Source organism: Pecten maximus, unplaced genomic scaffold (assembly GCF_902652985.1).
Source record: "Pecten maximus unplaced genomic scaffold, xPecMax1.1, whole genome shotgun sequence".
NCBI classification, from domain to species: Eukaryota; Metazoa; Mollusca; class Bivalvia; order Pectinida; family Pectinidae; genus Pecten; species Pecten maximus.
Window position 1 is genome coordinate 7,079 of NW_022981491.1, and position 19,733 is coordinate 26,811.

General features: G+C 39.0%; 1 protein-coding gene across 1 annotated transcript; it reads left to right on the plus strand.

The window, feature by feature from the left end:
* Positions 1 to 2,998: 2,998 nt before the first annotated feature.
* Positions 2,999 to 19,727, plus strand: LOC117320077 (DNA polymerase subunit gamma-2, mitochondrial-like). Its single transcript, XM_033874761.1, has 6 exons — positions 2,999 to 3,185; positions 5,348 to 5,409; positions 5,497 to 5,623; positions 10,711 to 10,816; positions 15,185 to 15,358; positions 19,163 to 19,727. The coding sequence occupies exons 1-6, from the start codon at positions 3,043 to 3,045 to the stop codon at positions 19,307 to 19,309; spliced, it is 759 nt and encodes a 252-aa protein (XP_033730652.1). The 5' UTR covers positions 2,999 to 3,042; the 3' UTR covers positions 19,310 to 19,727.
* Positions 19,728 to 19,733: the final 6 nt, after the last annotated feature.

A 19,733-nucleotide genomic window follows, 5' to 3' on the forward strand; every position in this document is an offset into this window, starting at 1 on the left:
ACTGAGATATGACGTGTGTGGTCTGTTTATATCAGGGGACTGAGATATGACATGTGTGGTCTGTTTATATCAGAGAGTGAGATATGACATGTGTGGTCTGTTTATATCAGACTGAGATATGACATGTGTTGTCTGTTTTATATCAGCTGAGATATGGCGTATGTGGTCTGTTTATATCAGACTGAGATATGACGTGTGTGGTCTCTTTATATCAGAGAGTGAGATATGACGTATGTGGTCTGTTTATATCAGACTGAGATATGACGTGTGGTCTGTTTATATCACAGACTGGGATATGACGTGTGTGGTCTGTTTATGTCAGAGACTGAGATATGACGTGTGTGGTCTGTTTATATCAGAGACTGAGATATGACATGTGTGGTCTGTTTATATCAGACTGAGATATGACATGTGTGGTCTGTTTATATCAGACTGAGATATGACATGTGTGGTCTGTTTATATCAGACTGAGATGTGACGTGTGTTTGTCTGTTTATATCACAGACTGAGATATGACGTGTGTGGTCTGTTTATATCAGATACTGAGATATGACATGTGTGATCTGGTTATATCACAGACTGGGATATGACGTGTGTGGTCCTGTTTATATCAGACTGAGATATGACTGTGTGGTCTGTTTATATCAGAGACTGAGATATGACGTGTGTGGTCTGTTTATATCAGGGACTGAGATATGACGTGTGTGGTCTGTTTATATCAGACTGAGATATGACGCGTGTGGTCTGTTTATGTCAGAGACTGAGATATGACGTGTGTGGTCTGTTTATATCAGAGAGTGAGATATGACGTGTGTGGTCTGTTTATATCAGACTGAGATATGACATGTGTGGTCTGTTTATATCAGAGAGTGAGATATGACGTGTGTGGTCTGTTTATATCAGACTGAGATATGACATGTGTGGTCTGTTTATATCAGAGAGTGAGATATGACATGTGTGGTCTGTTTATATCAGACTGAGATATGACATGTGGTGGTCTGTTTATATCACAGACTGAGATATGACATGTGTGATCTGTTTATATCAGAGAGTGAGATATGACATGTGTAGTCTGTTTATATCAGGGACTGAGATATGACGTGTGTGGTCTGTTTATATCAGAGACTGAGATATGACGTTGTGGTCTGTTTATATCAGGGGACTGAGATATGACGTGTGTGGTCTGTTTATATCAGAGACTGAGATATGACGTGTGTGATCTGTTTATATCACAGACTGGGATATGACATGTGTGGTCTGTTTATATCAGAGACTGAGATATGACCGTGTGTGGTCTGTTTATATCAGGGACTGAGATATGACGTGTGTGGTCTGTGTATATCACAGACTGAGATATGATGTGTGGTCTGTTTATATCAGAGACTGAGATATGACGTGTGGTGGTCTGTTTATATCAGAGAGTGAGATATGACATGTGGTCTGTTTATATCATATACTGAGATATGACGTGTGTGGTCTGTTTATATCAGAGACTGAGATATGACGTGTGTGATCTGTTTATATCACAGACTGGGATATGACATGTGTGGTCTGTTTATATCAGACTGAGATATGACATGTGTGGGTCTGTTTATATCAGATACTGAGATATGATGTGTGATCTGTTTATATCAGAGACTGAGATATGATGTGTGTGGTCTGTTTATATCAGACTGAGATATGACGTGTGTGGTTTGTTTATATCAGAGACTGAGATATGACGTGTGTGGTCTGTTTATATCAGGGACTGAGATATGACATGTGTGGTCTGTTTATATCAGACTGAGATATGACGTGTGTGGTTTGTTTATATCAGAGACTGAGATATGACATGTGTGGTCTGTTTATATCAGGGACTGAGATATGACGTGTGTGGTCTGTTTATATCAGACTGGGATATGACGTGTGTGGTCTGTTTATGTCAGAGACTGAGATATGACGTGTGTGATCTGTTTATATCAGACTGGGATATGACATGTGTGGTCTGTTTATATTAGAGACTGAGATATGACATGTGTGGTCTGTTTATATCAGAGAGTGAGATATGACATGTGTGGTCTGTTTATATCACAGACTGAGATATGACGTGTGTGGTCTGTTTATATCAGAGACTGAGATATGACGTGTGTGATCTGTTTATATCAGAGAGTGAGATATGACGTGTGTGGTCTGTTTATATCAGGGACTGAGATATGACGTGTGTGGTCTGTTTATATCAGGGACTGAGATATGACGTGTGTGGTCTGTTTATATCAGAGACTGAGATATGACGTGTGTGGTCTGTTTATATCAGGGACTGAGATATGACATGTGTGGTCTGTTTATATCAGAGACTGGGATATGACATGTGTGGTCTGTTTATATCAGGGACTGAGATATGACGTGTGTGGTCTGTTTATATCAGAGAGTGAGATATGACGTGTGTGGTCTGTTTGTATCACAGACTGGGATATGACACGTGTGGTCTGTTTATATCAGACTGAGATATGACGTGTGTGGTCTGTTTATATCAGACTGAGATATGACGTATGTGGTCTGTTTATATCACAGACTGGGATATGACGTGTGTGGTCTGTTTATATCAGAGACAGAGATATGACGTGTGTGGTCTGTTTGTATCACAGACTGGGATATGACATGTGTGGTCTGTTTATATCAGGGACTGAGATATGACGTGTGTGGTCTGTTTATATCAGATACTGAGATATGACGTGTGTGGTCTGTTTATATCAGACTGAGATATGACGTGTGTGGTCTGTTTATATCACAGACTGGGATATGACGTGTGTGGTCTGTTTATGTCAGAGACTGAGATATGACGTGTGTGATCTGTTTATATCAGAGAGTGAGATATGACGTGTGTGGTCTGTTTGTATCAGAGACTGGGATATAACATAATCATTGTGCCAGTTATTAGTAAACAGATACTGTAAGTTGTGAAATTGCAGTGAAAGGAATTACTAACTTACATGTTTGTTGTTTTTTCAACTTTAGCAATGGATTAGGGAGAACTCGATTAGGGAGAATTCACCGCCTACAGACATGAATAATGAATTATTTACCAAAATAATAGCTCTGTTGAAGAGAAGAGGTTTTGTACAGTTAGTGAAACCTGACCTATCCAGACCTACCTACAGCTATGGACCAGCTGGTACTCTATTGAGGAGAAACATAGCACAATGTTGGTCAGTACTTCAGAGATCAGAATAATAAATATCATATTGTAAGTAGATGTCTACTGATTGATGTATAATAAGTCTGTACCACTTCGTCAGTATGGTAGGTTTTTTATTTCTGTTCCACCAACCCCCAAAACAACCCAAAGAACCACTGTTTGTATATAGAGATAGTATGGAAGCACACTAAATACCTAATAGAGTATAGACATGGGTAAAGATTGATACATTACAAAAGAAATAGAAAATTTCACAAAATCGCTAATTTTCAAAATTCACCTGAATATGACATTTTCCCCCAAATGTCATTCTTCCTGAAAAATGTGAAGAAAAGACATCTGTTATATTATAAGGGATACAAATTGATTCTTGAATCATATTTCACCTATGATTTCTAGTATGATAAAATGGCATTTGATCGGTAAATGTTTTATTAGTCACTAGTTTAGTGTGAAACATAAGTAACAAGTTTTATTGTGGTCGTTTACTGAGGTGTGAAACATAAGTGACAAGTTTTATTGTAGTAGTTTACTGAGGTGTGAAACATAAGTGACAAGTTTTATTGTGGTAGTTTACTGAGGTGTGAAGCATAAGTGACAAGTTTTATTGTGGTAGTTTACTGAGGTGTGAAACATAAGTGACAAGTTTTATTGTGGTAGTTTACTGAGGCGTGAAGCATAAGTGACAAGTTTTATTGTGATAGTTTACTGAGGTGTGAAGCATAAGTGACAAGTTTTATTGTGGCCGTTTACTGAGGTGTGAAACATAAGTGACAAGTTTTATTGTGATAGTTTACTGAGGCGTGAAACATAAGTGACAAGTTTTATTGTAGTAGTTTACTGAGGTGTGAAACATAAGTAACAAGTTTTATTGTGGCCGTTTACTGAGGTGTGAAGCATAAGTGACAAGTTTTATTGTGATAGTTTACTGAGGTGTGAAACATAAGTGACAAGTTTTATTGTGATAGTTTACTGAGGTGTGAAACATAAGTAACAAGTTTTATTGTGATAGTTTACTGAGGCGTGAAGCATAAGTGACCAGTTTTATTGTGATAGTTTACTGAGGTGTGAAACATAAGTGACAAGTTTTATTGTGGTAGTTTACTGAGGTGTGAAGCATAAGTGACAAGTTTTATTGTGGTAGTTTACTGAGGTGTGAAACATAAGTGACAAGTTTTATTGTGGTAGTTTACTGAGGCGTGAAGCATAAGTGACAAGTTTTATTGTGATAGTTTACTGAGGTGTGAAGCATAAGTGACAAGTTTTATTGTGGCCGTTTACTGAGGTGTGAAACATAAGTGACAAGTTTTATTGTGATAGTTTACTGAGGCGTGAAACATAAGTGACAAGTTTTATTGTAGTAGTTTACTGAGGTGTGAAACATAAGTAACAAGTTTTATTGTGGCCGTTTACTGAGGTGTGAAGCATAAGTGACAAGTTTTATTGTGATAGTTTACTGAGGTGTGAAACATAAGTAACAAGTTTTATTGTGACAGTTTACTGAGGCGTGAAGCATAAGTGACAAGTTTTATTGTGATAGTTTACTGAGGTGTGAAACATAAGTAACAAGTTTTATTGTGGTTGTTTACTGAGGTGTGAAGCATAAGTAACAAGTTTTATTGTAGTAGTTTACTGAGGTGTGAAACATAAGTGACAAGTTTTATTGTGGTTGTTTACTGAGGTGTGAAGCATAAGTGACAAGTTTTATTGTGGTAGTTTACTGAGGCGTGAAGCATAAGTGACAAGTTTTATTGTGATAGTGTACTGAGGCGTGAAGCATAAGTGACAAGTTTTATTAGTGTACTGAGGCGTGAAGCATTAGTGACAAGTTTTATTGTGGTTGTTTACTGAGGTGTGAAGCATAAGTGACAAGTTTTATTGTGGTTGTTTACTGAGGTGTGAAGCATAAGTGACAAGTTTTATTGTGATAGTTTACTGAGGTGTGAAACATAAGTGACAAGTTTTATTGTGGTTGTTTACTGAGGCGTGAAGCATAAGTGACAAGTTTTATTGTGGTTGTTTACTGAGGTGTGAAGCATAAGTGACAAGTTTTATTGTGGTAGTTTACTGATAGAATTTCCTTATGACTCTTAAAATTATTCATTCCAAAGAATTATCATAAAAGCATTTAAAATACATAAAACTTAGAGTGATGATTTTCATTGATTGCAGGTGGGAATGGGTGATGACATCTCAGGAAAACACCTTCCCTGTGGAGAGTACTAATAGCCAAGGTAAACACTTGAACATTGTGATAAACAAATCATGCTAAAAGGAAGAAATGAATTCCTTCAGATATTGAGAATGATTGTTTTCTTCAGATTCAACTTGGGACTACTTCCTGGAAATATCCAAACAGCTTGAATGGACCCTTCCCTTCTCCATCACCCAGAGTCAGAACTACATACACACACCTGCTGACAGGCATATTGACAAGTTCTTGTTCAAGTGAGCTAATTTCATTACTCTTTAGTCATTGCCACACTCAGATATTATTTTCGCCCCTCCCCCTTTTTTTTCGGGAGGAGGGGAGGGGGAGAAGCAAAACTAGATGTTGTACTGATTGATAGTTTGAAAACATTGTCATAGTTGGTTTATAATTAATATCTATAAGTAGGCAAGAGTGACAAAATGGCAGCCATCTTGAAAATCTTCTCCAGTTCCAGAAGAGGCCTGATATTTTGCCAGCAGAGTGGTATAAAGCTTTTTTCATATAAATGACCTTGACCTATTTTCATGTTCACAAAGTCAAATTGTAAAACATTCCTTTGCAAATTTTCTAATGTTCTAAAAGAACCCAGTACTCATCTTAGGCCAGTAGGTATCTGCTATGGAGTGCTATAATGTTTCCTTATACCAATGACCTTGACCTGTCACTATTTGTGAAATGTGAAATTTGTTACCATGTACACTATGTATACTACACAGGATCAACAACACACTTCACATCGTTAATTGTAATGGGTTTCACATTGGTTATATTTGATTTAACAAAAACACCAAGAGGTAATTTTTAGTAATACCATACCTTTAACTGACTTGTACAATGTGCCTATGAAACACTCCCTGGTTATGATTCACTAATGAGTTAGAAATATTGTATACCATTTCCTGAAACATCACTTACATACCAGGGTAATACCGTGAACAACTATGAGGATTAAATTGGAAATCTTGCCATTATTCCTTACTAGTCCTGTGAGTAATTCAGGCCTTATGGGCCTCTTGTTGAGATTAATTGAGACTATTAATAAGAGAACAAAATGGTGGCCAAATGCATATATGTTCATGTTTGAGTTCAACCATTGGAGATTATTTAACTGTTTCTTAAAAAGTACTAAAGGCAGTCTAAAATCTTGATTTTGTAACTTTCTAGGTACTTGATTTTGTGACTATCTAGATGCTTGATTTTGTGACTATCTAGATACTTGATTTTGTGACTATCTAGATGCTTGATTTTGTGACTATCTAGATACTTGATTTTGTGACTATCTAGATACTTGATTCTGAGACTATCTAGGTACTTGATTTTGTGACTATCTAGATACTTGATTTTGTGACTATCTAGATACTTGATTTTGTGACTATCTAGATACTTGATTTTGTGACTATCTAGGTACTTGATTTTGTGACTATCTAGGTACTTGATTTTGTGACTATCTAGATACTTGATTCTGAGACTATCTAGGTACTTGATTCTGAGACTATCTAGGTACTTGATTTTGTGACTATCTAGATACTTGATTCTGAGACTATCTAGGTACTTGATTCTGAGACTATCTAGGTACTTGATTTTGTGACTATCTAGATACTTGATTATGAGATTATCTAGAATACCAAGATCAATTGAAATAATAGAAAACTTGAGTGAAAAGATATGATGATACAGTGGGTTAGATGTTAAGTTTATTATAGTCTGAATACTGTGAAAATAGACAGTAATGTCTCTAAAAGCTTGGCTGTTAATCACATACCCATATTATTAGTAGAAATACACACCGACTTTCTGTGGCCCTGACTGATAAACTGATAGATGTCAATTTTTAGGTCACCTGAGACGAAGTCTCTCTCTACTCTCAGATATGGTGGAGTCAAACACTCTTCATAGATGGAAGGGTCTTGTGGTGCTTTACCAAAATTGTGAATTTCATGACCCTGGGGTCTCACATTTGCCCCTGGGGAGGGGGTATACTTTAGTATAGTTTATATAGGGAAATCACATTTTTGACTATTATTTGTTGGATTTGTATTGGAATTCATTCTAACCTGGATAACATTATCAGCATGGGATAATAGTTTGATGGTGTGAATATGTTGGCCCTGACTGACCCCCAGGGGCTGAGGGGCGGGGCTAAAAAGGGTCAAATTGACTGAAATTTCAAAAATCTTCTTCTCAATACCTATATAAGATAGAATCAAATACTTTTCATAGAAGGAAGGGTTTCATGGTGTTTTACCTAAATTGTGAATTTCATGACCCTTTGGGTATCACGTTTGCTCCTGGGGAGGGGGTAAACTTTACTATAGTTTATATAGGGAAATCACATTTTTGACCATTATTTGTTGGATTTGTATTGGAACTCATTCTAACCTGGTCAACATTATCAGCATTGGATAACAGTTTGATGGTATGCATATGTTGGCCCTGACTGACCCCCAGGGGCTGATGGACGGGGCTAAAAAGGGTCAAATCGACCGAAATTTCAAAAATCTTCTCAATACCTATATAAAATAGAATCAAATACTTTTCATAGAAGAAGGGTTTCATGGTGTTTTACTTAAATTGTGAATTTCATGACCCTGGGGTCTCACGTTTGCCCCTAGGGAGAGGGTAAACTTTGCTATAGTTTATAGAGGGAATTCATATTTTTGACAATCAGTTGTTAGCTCACCTGCCCGAAGGGCAAGTGAGCTTATGCCATGGTGCGGCGTCCGTCGTCCGTCCGTCTGTCCGGCCGTCCGGCCGTCCGTCCGGCCGTCCGTCCGGCGTCAACTTTTTCATTTAAACAACTTCTTCTCAATAACCAAGAGGCCCAGGAACTTCATATTGGGCCTGTAGTATGCTTGGGTGAAGGGCTACCAAGTTTGTTAAAATAAATTACTTTGACCTTCATTCAAGGTCACAGGGGTCAAATACGCTATAATCTTCAAACGACTTCTTCTCAATAACCAAAAGCCCCAGGGACCTGATATTGGGCCTGTAGCATGCTGGGGTGAAGGGCTACCAAGTTTGTTAAAATAAATGACCTTGACTTTCATTCAAGGTCACACGGGTCAAATAGACTATAATCTTCAAACGACTTCTTCTCAATAACCAAGAGGCCCAGGGACTTGATATTGGGCCTGTAGCATGCTAAAGTGAAGGGCTACCAAGTTTGTTAAAATAAATTACTTTGACCTTCATTCAAGGTCACAGGGGTCAAATACACTATAATCTTCAAACAACTTCTTCTCAATAACCAGAAGACCCAGGGACCTGATATTGGGCCTGTAGCATGCTTGGGTGAAGGGCTACCAAGTTTGTTAAAATAAATTACTTTGACCTTCATTCAAGGTCACAGGGGTCAAATACGCTATAATCTTCAAACGACTTCTTCTCAAAAACCAAAAGCCCCAGGGACCTGATATTGGGCCTGTAGCATGCTGGGGTGAAGGGCTACAAAGCTTGTTAAAATAAATGACCTTGACTTTCATTCAAGGTCACACGGGTCAAATAGACTATAATCTTCAAACGACTTCTTCTCAATAACCAAGAGGCCCAGGGACTTGATATTGAGACTGTAGCATGCTAGGATGAAGGGCTACCATGTTTGTTAAAATAAATGACCTTGATCTTCATTCAAGGTCACATTTGTCAAATAGGTTATAATCTTCAAACGACTTCTTCTGAATAACCAAGAGGCCCAGGGACTTGATATTGGGCCTGTAGCATGCTAAAGTGAAGGGCTACCAAGTTTGTTAAAATAAATTACTTTGACCTTCATTCAAGGTCACAGGGGTCAAATACACTATAATCTTCAAACAACTTCTTCTCAATAACCAGAAGACCCAGGGACCTGATATCGGGCCTGTAGCATGCTGGGGTGAAGGGCTACAAAGCTTGTTAAAATAAATGACCTTGACCTTCATTCAAGGTCACATGGGTCAAATAGGCTATAATCTTCAAAAGACTTCTTCTCAATAACCAAGAGGCACAGGGACTTGATATTTGGCCTGTATCATGCTGGGGTGAAAGGCTACCAAGTTTGTTAAAATAAATGACCTTGACCTTCATTCAAGGTCACATGGGTCAAATAGGTTATAATCTTCAAACGACTTCTTCTCAATAACTAGGGCCCAGGGACTTGATATTGGGCCTGTAGCATGCTAAAGTGAAGGGCTACCAAGTTTGTTAAAATAAATGACCTTGACTATCATTCAAGGTCACATGGGTCAAATACACTATAATATTCAAACGACTTCTTCTCAATAACCAAGAGGCCCAGGGACTTGATATTGGGCCTGTAGCATGCTGGGGTGAAAGGCTACCAAGTTTGTTAAAATAAATGACCTTGACCTGCATTCAAGGTCACATGGGTCAAAAAGGTTATAATCTTCAAATGACTTCTTCTCAATAACCAAGAGGTCCAGGGACTTGATATTTAGCCTGTAGCATGCTGGGGTGAAGGGCTACAAAGTTTGTTAAAATAAATGACCTGGACCTTCATTCAAGGTCACATGGGTCAAATAGGCTATAATCTTCAAAAGACTTCTTCTCAATAACCAAGAGGCACAGGGACTTGATATTGGGCCTGTAGCATGCTGGGGTGAAAGGCTACCAAGTTTGTTAAAATAAATGACCTTGACCTTCATTCAAGGTCACATTTGTCAAATTGGTTATAATATTCAAACGACTTCTTCTCAATAACCAAGAGGCCCAGGGAATTGATATTGGGCCTGTAGCATGCTTGGGTGAAGGGCTACCAAGTTTGTTCAAATAGATGACCTTGACCTTCATTCAAGGTCACAGAGGTCAATTAGGTTAAAATCTTTAAACGACTACTTCTCAATAACCAAGAGGCCCAGGGACTTGATATTGGGCCTGTCTGTAGCATGCTTAGAGCAAAGAGCCAAGACCCAATCTTAGGCCAATAGTATGCTGGAATGAGGGACTAAAAAATATATTGACATGAATAAACTTAGCTTACTCTGATATTTGAATAAAGTTGTTATCAGCATAGTATCTGTAGAAATGACCTCAATCAACTGCAAATTTGCTCTAGAGCCAGGTGAGCGATACAGGCCCATTGGGCCTCTTGTTTTATTTCTATTGGAATTCATTCTAACTTTCTTAAAATTATCAGCATGGGATGACAGCTTAATGATAAGCACATATTGGCCCTGACTGACCCCAAGGACTGATGGGTGGGGCCAAAAAGGGTCAATTAAATTAACTGAAATATTTCAAATGTCAGGTGACCGTTAAGGCCCTTTGGGCCTCTTGTATATATTTATCTTGCTGACCATACTCCATGAATTGTTGCCTTTGATTTCAGTTCATGTTCGAAGACAAGTCTTGTGATGCAAAATTTCTGCCAGGCCACTGTTGTCACCCCTATGTTAGACACAGCCATCAGAACTCGCCTCAAGTGGTGGAAACAGGTATCGTGTCTCGCATGGTTCCCGTGGTACTCTGTCCCTACATTTATTGATGGTACCCGTGGTACTCTGTCCCTTTAGTTATTGATGGTACCTGTGGTACCCTGTCCCTATAGTTATTGATGGTGCCCCTGGTACCCTGTCCCTATAGTTATTGATGGTACCCGTGGTACCCTGTCCCCATAGTTATTGATGGTACCCGTGGTACCCTGTCCCTATAGTTATTGATGGTACCCGTGGTACCCTGTCCCTACATTTAATGATGGTACCCGTGGTACCCTGTCCCTATAGTTATTGATGGTACCCTGTCCCTACATTTATTGATGGTACCCGTGGTACCCTGTCCCTATAGTTATTGATGGTACCCGTGGTACCCTGTCCCTATAGTTATTGATGGTAACCATGGTACCATGTCCCAATAGTTATTGATGGTAACCATGGTACCATGTCCCAATAGTTATTGATGGTAACCATGGTATACTGTCCCAATAGTTATTGATGGTAACCATGGTACCATGTCCCAATAGTTATTGATGGTAACCATGGTATACTGTCCCAATAGTTATTGATGGTAACCATGGTACCCTGTCCCAATAGTTATTGATGGTACCCGTGGTACCCTGTGACTAGTTATAGTTATCAGTGGTACTGTGGTCCCCTGTCACTAGTTATAGTTGTCAGTGGTACTGTGGTCCCCTGTCACTAGTTATAGTTATAGGTGGTACTGTGGTCCCATGTCACTAGTTATAGTTATCAGTGGTACTGTGGTCCCCTGTCACTAGTTATAGTTATAGGTGGTACTGTGGTCCCCTGTCACTAGTTATAGTTATCAGTGGTACTGTGGTCCCCTGTCACTAGTTATAGTTATAGGTGGTACTGTGGTCCCCTGTCACTAGTTATAGTTATCAGTGGTACTGTGGTCCCCTGTCAATGGTTATAGTTATAGGTGGTACTGTGGTCCCCTGTCACTAGTTATAGTTATAGGTGGTACTGTGGTCCCCTGTCACTAGATTTAGTTATCGGTGGTACTGTGGTCCCCTGTCACTAGATATAGTTATCGGTGGTACTGTGGTTCCATGTCACTAGTTATAGTTATCAGTGGTACTGTGGTCCCCTGTCACTAGTTATAGTTATCAGTGGTACCCGTGGTACCCTGTCACTAGTTATAGTTATCAGTGGTACTGTGGTCCCCTGTCACTAGTTATAGTTATCAGTGGTACTGTGGTCCCCTGTCACTAGTTATAGTTATAGGTGGTACTGTGGTACCCTGTCAATGGTTATAGTTATAGGTGGTAGTGTGGTCCCCTGTCAATGGTTATAGTTATAGGTGGTACTGTGGTACCCTGTCAATGGTTATAGGTGGTACTGTGGTCCCCTGTCACTAGTTATAGTTATAGGTGGTACTGTGGTCCCCTGTCACTAGTTATAGTTATTAGTGGTACTATGGTCCCCTGTCACTAGTTATAGTTATCAGTGGTACTGTGGTCCCCTGTCACTAGTTATAGTTATCAGTGGTACTTTGGTCCCCTGTCACTAGTTATAGTTATCAGTGGTACTGTGGTCCCCTGTCACTAGTTATAGTTATAGGTGGTACTGTGGTACCCTGTCAATGGTTATAGTTATAGGTGGTAGTGTGGTCCCCTGTCAATGGTTATAGTTATAGGTGGTACTGTGGTACCCTGTCAATGGTTATAGGTAGTACTGTGGTCCCCTGGCACTAGTTATAGTTATCAGTGGTACTGTGGTCCCCTGTCACTAGTTATAGTTATAGGTGGTACTGTGGTCCCCTGTCACTAGTTATAGTTATCAGTGGTACTGTGGTCCCCTGTCACTAGTTATAGTTATAGGTGGTACTGTGGTCCCCTGTCACTAGTTATAGTTATAGGTGGTACTGTGGTCCCCTGTCACTAGTTATAGTTATCAGTGGTACTGTGGTCCCCTGTCACTAGTTATAGTTATCAGTGGTACTGTGGTCCCCTGTCACTAGTTATAGTTATAGGTGGTACTGTGGTCCCCTGTCAATGGTTATAGTTATAGGTGGTACTGTGGTCCCCTGTCACTAGTTATAGTTATAGGTGGTACTGTGGTCCCCTGTCACTAGTTATAGTTATAGGTGGTACTGTGGTACCCTGTCAATGGTTATAGTTATAGGTGGTACTGTGGTCCCCTGTCACTAGTTATAGTTATCAGTGGTACTGTGATCCCCTGTCACTAGTCATAGTTATCAGTGGTACTGTGGTCCCCTGTCACTAGTTATAGTTATAGGTGGTACTGTGGTCCCCTGTCACTAGTTATAGTTATCAGTGGTACTGTGGTCACCTGTCACTAGATATAGTTATCAGTGGTACTGTGGTCCCCTGTCACTAGTTATAGTTATCAGTGGTACTGTGGTCCCTTGTCACTAGTTATAGTTATTAGTGGTACTATGGTACCCTGTTACTAGTTATAGTTATAGGTGGTACTATGGTACCCTGTTACTAGTTATAGTTATCAGTGGTACTGTGGTCCCCTGTCACTAGTTATAGTTATTAGTGGTACTATGGTCCCCTGTCACTAGTTATAGTTATAGGTGGTACTGTGGTACCCTGTCAATGGTTATAGTTATAGGTGGTACTGTGGTCCCCTGTCACTAGTTATAGTTATCAGTGGTACTGTGATCCCCTGTCACTAGTCATAGTTATCAGTGGTACTGTGGTCCCCTGTCACTAGTTATAGTTATAGGTGGTACTGTGGTCCCCTGTCACTAGTTATAGTTATCAGTGGTACTGTGGTCACCTGTCACTAGATATAGTTATCAGTGGTACTGTGGTCCCCTGTCACTAGTTATAGTTATCAGTGATACTGTGGTCCCTTGTCACTAGTTATAGTTATTAGTGGTACTATGGTACCCTGTTACTAGTTATAGTTATAGGTGGTACTATGGTACCCTGTTACTAGTTATAGTTATCAGTGGTACTGTGGTCCCCTGTCACTAGTTATAGTTATTAGTGGTACTATGGTCCCCTGTCACTAGTTATAGTTATAGGTGGTACTGTGGTACCCTGTCAATGGTTATAGTTATAGGTGGTACTGTGGTCCCCTGTCACTAGTTATAGTTATAGGTGGTACTGTGGTCCCCTGTCACTAGTTATAGTTATAGGTGGTACTGTGGTCCCCTGTCAATGGTTATAGTTATAGGTGGTACTGTGGTCCCCTGTCAATGGTTATAGTTATGGGTGGTACTGTGGTCCCCGGTCACTAGTTATAGTTATAGGTGGTACCTTGTTTTTAAATATAGTTATTACTGATACCATGCCCCTCATTATAACCCTGGCAATTATGTTAAGAGGGGTATATATTGGAATCACCCTGTCTGACCGTCCAACTGTTCATTTTTCTGGAATATTGTGTCAGTTGTGTCTAAAAAGCACTGAAGCCATACTTCTCAAACGTGGCATACTACATCCTTATGATATAAAGTTATGCCCTTTTACTTTTTGTAATATTTTGACATTTGTTAGAGTTATGCTACTTCTAGTAGATAATCTGTTTCAAATATTGTGATAAGTGTATATAAGTGTATAATAAAGTGTATAATAAAGTGTATAATAAAGTGTATAATAAAGTGCTGAAGCAATACTCATCAAACTGTGCCTATTACATCCTTATGGTATAAAGTTGTGCCTTTCGCTTTTCATAAAATTTCTACTGCATTTGTTAGAGTTGTGCCCAATTTAGTAGATATTGTGTGTGGACTATTGCGTCAAGTGTATCTAATAACGTACCAAAGCAATATTTCTCAAATTAGTTATAGAATAATTATTTACATCAATATCAGTAATAAATCTCACACCGATACATTATATCACATTATATGAGTGACATTGGATGTAAAGATATTATGTCCGATAGGGAAATACTGTAAAATAAAAGATATAATGTCCGATAGGGAAATACTGTAAAATAAAAGAATCAGTAATTCTATTATGCATCTACTTTACTTACATTAACGATAAAAAAGACAAATAACACAGCATAAAGATACTGACCTTTGTGAACTAAGAATGGTGTCATTACGTGGTATAGATAATGTCTTCTCTTCCTTCTCTGATTAAGTGTGTGTCTTGGAACTTGACATTCACCATTATGGATCACTTTGATAAACAATCATCTAGATAATTTGTTGTCATCAATCATGTGTGGAAAAGATAATTTGTTGTCATCAATCATGTGTGGAAAAGATAATTTGTTGTCATCAATCATGTGTGGAAAAGATAATTTGTCATCAATCATGTGTGAAGAAGATAATTTGTTGTTATCAATCAAAAAAATTGATGCAAGTTGATCTTGCTGTCACAGAAACTGAACTGCTATTAAACAATTTTGTTTCAGTTTTCAGGAAATCCAGCTAAATTTTCTGCAACCGATATAGAAAAAACAGAAGCTGGCTATCATGCAAACATACAGTACTCCTTTCCCTGGGGTGTGGATGATGTAGAGACTGTGACGAGTCTTGGAGACAAACCCCTACAGGGCTTAAAGGGAACAATGTTATCAGAACATCAAGTATGTAAATATAGTAACGAGTCTAGGGGACAAACCCCTACAGGGCTTTAGGGGAACATTGTTATCAGAACATCAAGTATGTAAATATAGTAACGAGTCTAGGGGACAAACCCCTACAGGGCTTTAGGGGAACATTGTTATCAGAACATCAAGTATGTAAATATAGTAACAAGTCTAGGGGACAAACCCCTACAGGGCTTAAGGGGAACATTGTTATCAAACCCCTACAGGGTTTTAGGGGAACATTGTTATCAGAACATCAAGTCTGTAAATATAGTAACGAGTCTAGGGGACAAACCCCTACAGGGCTTAAGGGGAACATTGTTATCAGAACATCAAGTATGTACATATAGTAACGAGTCTAGGGGACAAACCCCTACAGGGCTTAAGGGGAACATTGTTATCAAACCCCTACAGGGTTTTAGGGGAACATTGTTATCAGAACATCAAGTCTGTAAATATAGTAACGAGTCTAGGGGACAAACCCCTACAGGTCTTAAGGGGAACATTGTTATCAGAACATCAAGTATGTACATATAGTAACGAGTCTAGGGGACAAACCCCTACAGGGCTTAAGGGGAACATTGTTATCAAACCCCTACAGGGCTTTAGGGGAACATTGTTATCAGAAAATCAAGTATGTAAATATAGTAACGAGTCAAGGAGACAAACCCCTACAGGGCTTAAGGGGAACATTGTTATCAGAACATTAAGTATGTACATATAGTAACGAGTCTAGGGGACAAACCCCTACAGGGCTTTAGGGGAACATTGTTATCAAACCCCTACAGGGCTTTAGGGGAACATTGTTATCAGAACATCAAGTATGTAAATATAGTAACAAGTCTAGGGGACAAACCCCTACAGGGCTTTAGGGGAACATTGTTATCAGAACATCAAGTATGTACATATAGTAACGAGTCTAGGGGACAAACCCCTACAGGGCTTAAGGGGAACATTGTTATCAAACCCCTACAGGGCTTTAGGGGAACATTGTTATCAGAACATCAAGTATGTACATATAGTAACGAGTCAAGGAGACAAACCCCTACAGGGCTTTAGGGGAACATTGTCATCAGAACATCAAGTATGTACATATAGTAACGAGTCTAGGAGACAAACCCCTACAGGGTTTTAGGGGAACATTGTTATCAAACCCCTACAGGGCTTTAGGGGAGCATTGTTATCAGAACATCAAGTATGTAAATATAGTAACAAGTCTAGGGGACAAACCCCTACAGGGCTTTAGGGGAACATTGTTATCAAACCCCTACAGGGTTTTAGGGGAATATTGTTATCAGAACATCAAGTATGTAAATATAGTAACGAGTCAAGGAGACAAACCCCTACAGGGTTTTAGGGGAATATTGTTATCAGAACATCAAGTATGTAAATATAGTAACGAGTCAAGGAGACAAACCCCTACAGGGTTTTAGGGGAATATTGTTATCAGAACATCAAGTATGTAAATATAGTAACAAGTCTAGGGGATAAACCTTTACAGGGTTTTAGGGGAACATTGTTATTAAACCCCTACAGGGCTTTAGGGGAACATTGTTATCAGAACATCAAGTATGTAAATATAGTAACGAGTCTAGGGGACAAACCCCTACAGGGCTTTATGGAAAAGTTTTTAGCTCACCAAAGGGCCGGTGAGGTTTGTTATCGCTATTTCTCAGAAACTAATGAGGGGATCTTTCTGAAATTTCATATGTAGGTTCCCCTTGGTGCCTAGTTATGCATATTGCATTTTGAGACCAATCTGAAAACAACATGGCCGACAGGCAGCCATCTTGGATTTTGACAATTGAAGTTTGTTATCGCTATTTCTCAGAAACTAATAAGGGGATCTTTCTGAAATTTCATATGTAGGTCCCCCTCAGTGCCTAGTTATGCATATTGTATTTTGAGACTAATCGGAAAACAACATGGCCGACAGGCAGCCATCATGGATTTTGACAATTGAAGTTTGTTATCGCTATTTCTGAGAAAGCACAGAAGGGATCTTTCTCAAATTTCATATAAAGGTTCCTCTTGGTGCCTAGTTATGCATATTGCATTTTGAGACCAATTGGAAAACAACATGGCCGACAGGCAGCCATCTTGGATTTTGACAATTGAAGTTTGTTATCGCTATTTCTCAGAAACTAATGAAGGGATCTTTCTGAAATTTCATATGTAGGTTCCTCTCAGTGACTAGTTATGCACATTGAATTTTGAGACTAATCGGAAAACAACATGGCCGACAGGCAGCCATCTTGGATTTTGACAATTGAAGTTTGTTATCGCTATTTCTCAGAAACTTATGAAGGGATCTTTCTGAAATTTCATATAAAGGTTCCTCTTGGTGCCTAGTTATGCATATTGCATTTTGAGACCAATTGGAAAACAACATGGCCGACAGGCAGCCATCTTGGATTTTGACAATTGAAGTTTGTTATAGCTATTTCTCAGAAACTTATGAAGGGATCTTTCTGAAATTTCAATTGTAGCTTTGCCTCGGCGCCTAGTTATGCATATTGCATTTTGAGACTATTCGGAAAACAACATGGCCGACAGGCAGTCATCTTCGATTTTGACAATTGAAGTTTGTTATCGCTATTTCTCAGAAAGTACTGAAGGGATCTTTCTCAAATTTCATATGTAGGTCCCCCTCAGTGCCTAGTTATGCATATTGTATTTTGAGACTAATCGGAAAACAACATGGCCGACAGGCAGCCATCATGGATTTTGACAATTGAAGTTTGTTATCGCTATTTCTGAGAAAGCACTGAAGGGATCTTTCTCAAATTTCATATGTAGGTTCCTCTTGGTGCCTAGTTATGCATATTGCATTTTGAGACCAATTGGAAAACAACATGGCCGACAGGCAGCCATCTTGGATTTTGACAATTGAAGTTTGTTATAGCTATTTCTCAGAAACTTATGAAGGGATCTTTCTGAAATTTCAATTGTAGCTTTGCCTCGGCGCTTAGTTATGCATATTGCATTTTGAGACTATTCGGAAAACAACATGGCCGACAGGCAGTCATCTTCGATTTTGACAATTGAAGTTTGTTATCGCTATTTCTCAGAAAGTACTGAAGGGATCTTTCTCAAATTTCATATGTAGGTCCCCCTCAGTGCGTAGTTATGCATATTGCATTTTGAGACCAATCGAAAAACAACATGGCCGACAGGCAGCCATCTTGGATTTTGACAATTGAAGATTGTTATCGCTATTTATCAGAAATTGCTGAAAGGATCTTTCTGAATTTCATTTGTAGGTTGCCCTCTGTGTCTAGTTATGCATATTGGATGTTGAGACCAGTCAGAAAACAACCTGGCTGACAGGCAGCCATCTTGTATTTTGAAAATTGAAGTTTGTTATCGCTATTGTACAGAAGGTACTGAAGGGATTTTTCTCAAATTTCATATGTAGGTTCCCCTTGGTCCCTTGTATTGCATTTTGGGACCAATCGGAAAACAACATGGCCGACAGACAGCCATTATTGCTAAATCTTAAATTTTATATATAGGTTGCCCTTGTTTGAAAAGTACTAGAGGGCTGTTTCTGAATTTACACAGATTAGTAAGACTTAGAGGAAGGGAAAAGTAGAGAAAAGATCAATCTGACATGGAACCTATAAAGATCATTCAATGGTGGGCGCCAAGATCCCTCTGGGATCTCTTGTCATATATGTGTATTATTTTTCACAAAAGTGTATTACTTGGGTAAGTTTAGCAAGCTAGAATGTGGACATGTTTATCTCCCTTGGTTGAAGTACCAGGAAAATGTATCAAATCAGACCTGGCCTTTTACAGTTTGTGAATGGTAAAACAAGAAGTCTGCCCAGTATGATTGAGTGTAATGCAGTTTTGGAGCAAGGATTTCTGGCTTTTTTGTTGGACGCTTATCCTGGGTACCATGGCTCATCTAATGAAGGCACCAAGGAATCTTTGGTGAGTTGAGTGAGAGGGAAACATATCCAACAAATCACTTGAGAGATTAGAGGCGAGGTCAATGCTATACATTTGTGGTATTTTTCAGAAATTATTTAATTTCAACAACTTTGTGTTAGGATGGTGATTAATGAACAGTCTTTGGCGTCAGTTAATGGAAAACTTTTACAGAGAGTGTAATTTTTGAAAACTGAAAACAAAATTTTGGGCTAGCCTTTAACAGTGACAACATTTAACTGTAAGCCCAAGGAGGTTATCATAAGTAACTTGATGTTACCAGCTTACTGTGGACCTCAAACACTAGTGACATTACCAGCTTACTGTGGACCTGATACACTAGTGACTGATGACCAGCTTACTGTGGACCTGATACACTAGTGATATTACCAGCTCACTGTGGACCTGATACACTAGTGACATTACCAGCTCACTG

Excerpts from the sequence above, each read along its gene's own strand:
- LOC117320077 (XM_033874761.1), top strand. The coding sequence starts at position 3,043 with ATGAATAATGAATTATTTACCAAAATAATAGCTCTGTTGAAGAGAAGA. Across the intron at positions 5,410-5,496 it reads GGAGAGTACTAATAGCCAAG|ATTCAACTTGGGACTACTTC; the intron begins GTAAACACTTGA and ends TGTTTTCTTCAG. Across the intron at positions 15,359-19,162 it reads CAATGTTATCAGAACATCAA|TTTGTGAATGGTAAAACAAG; the intron begins GTATGTAAATAT and ends GGCCTTTTACAG.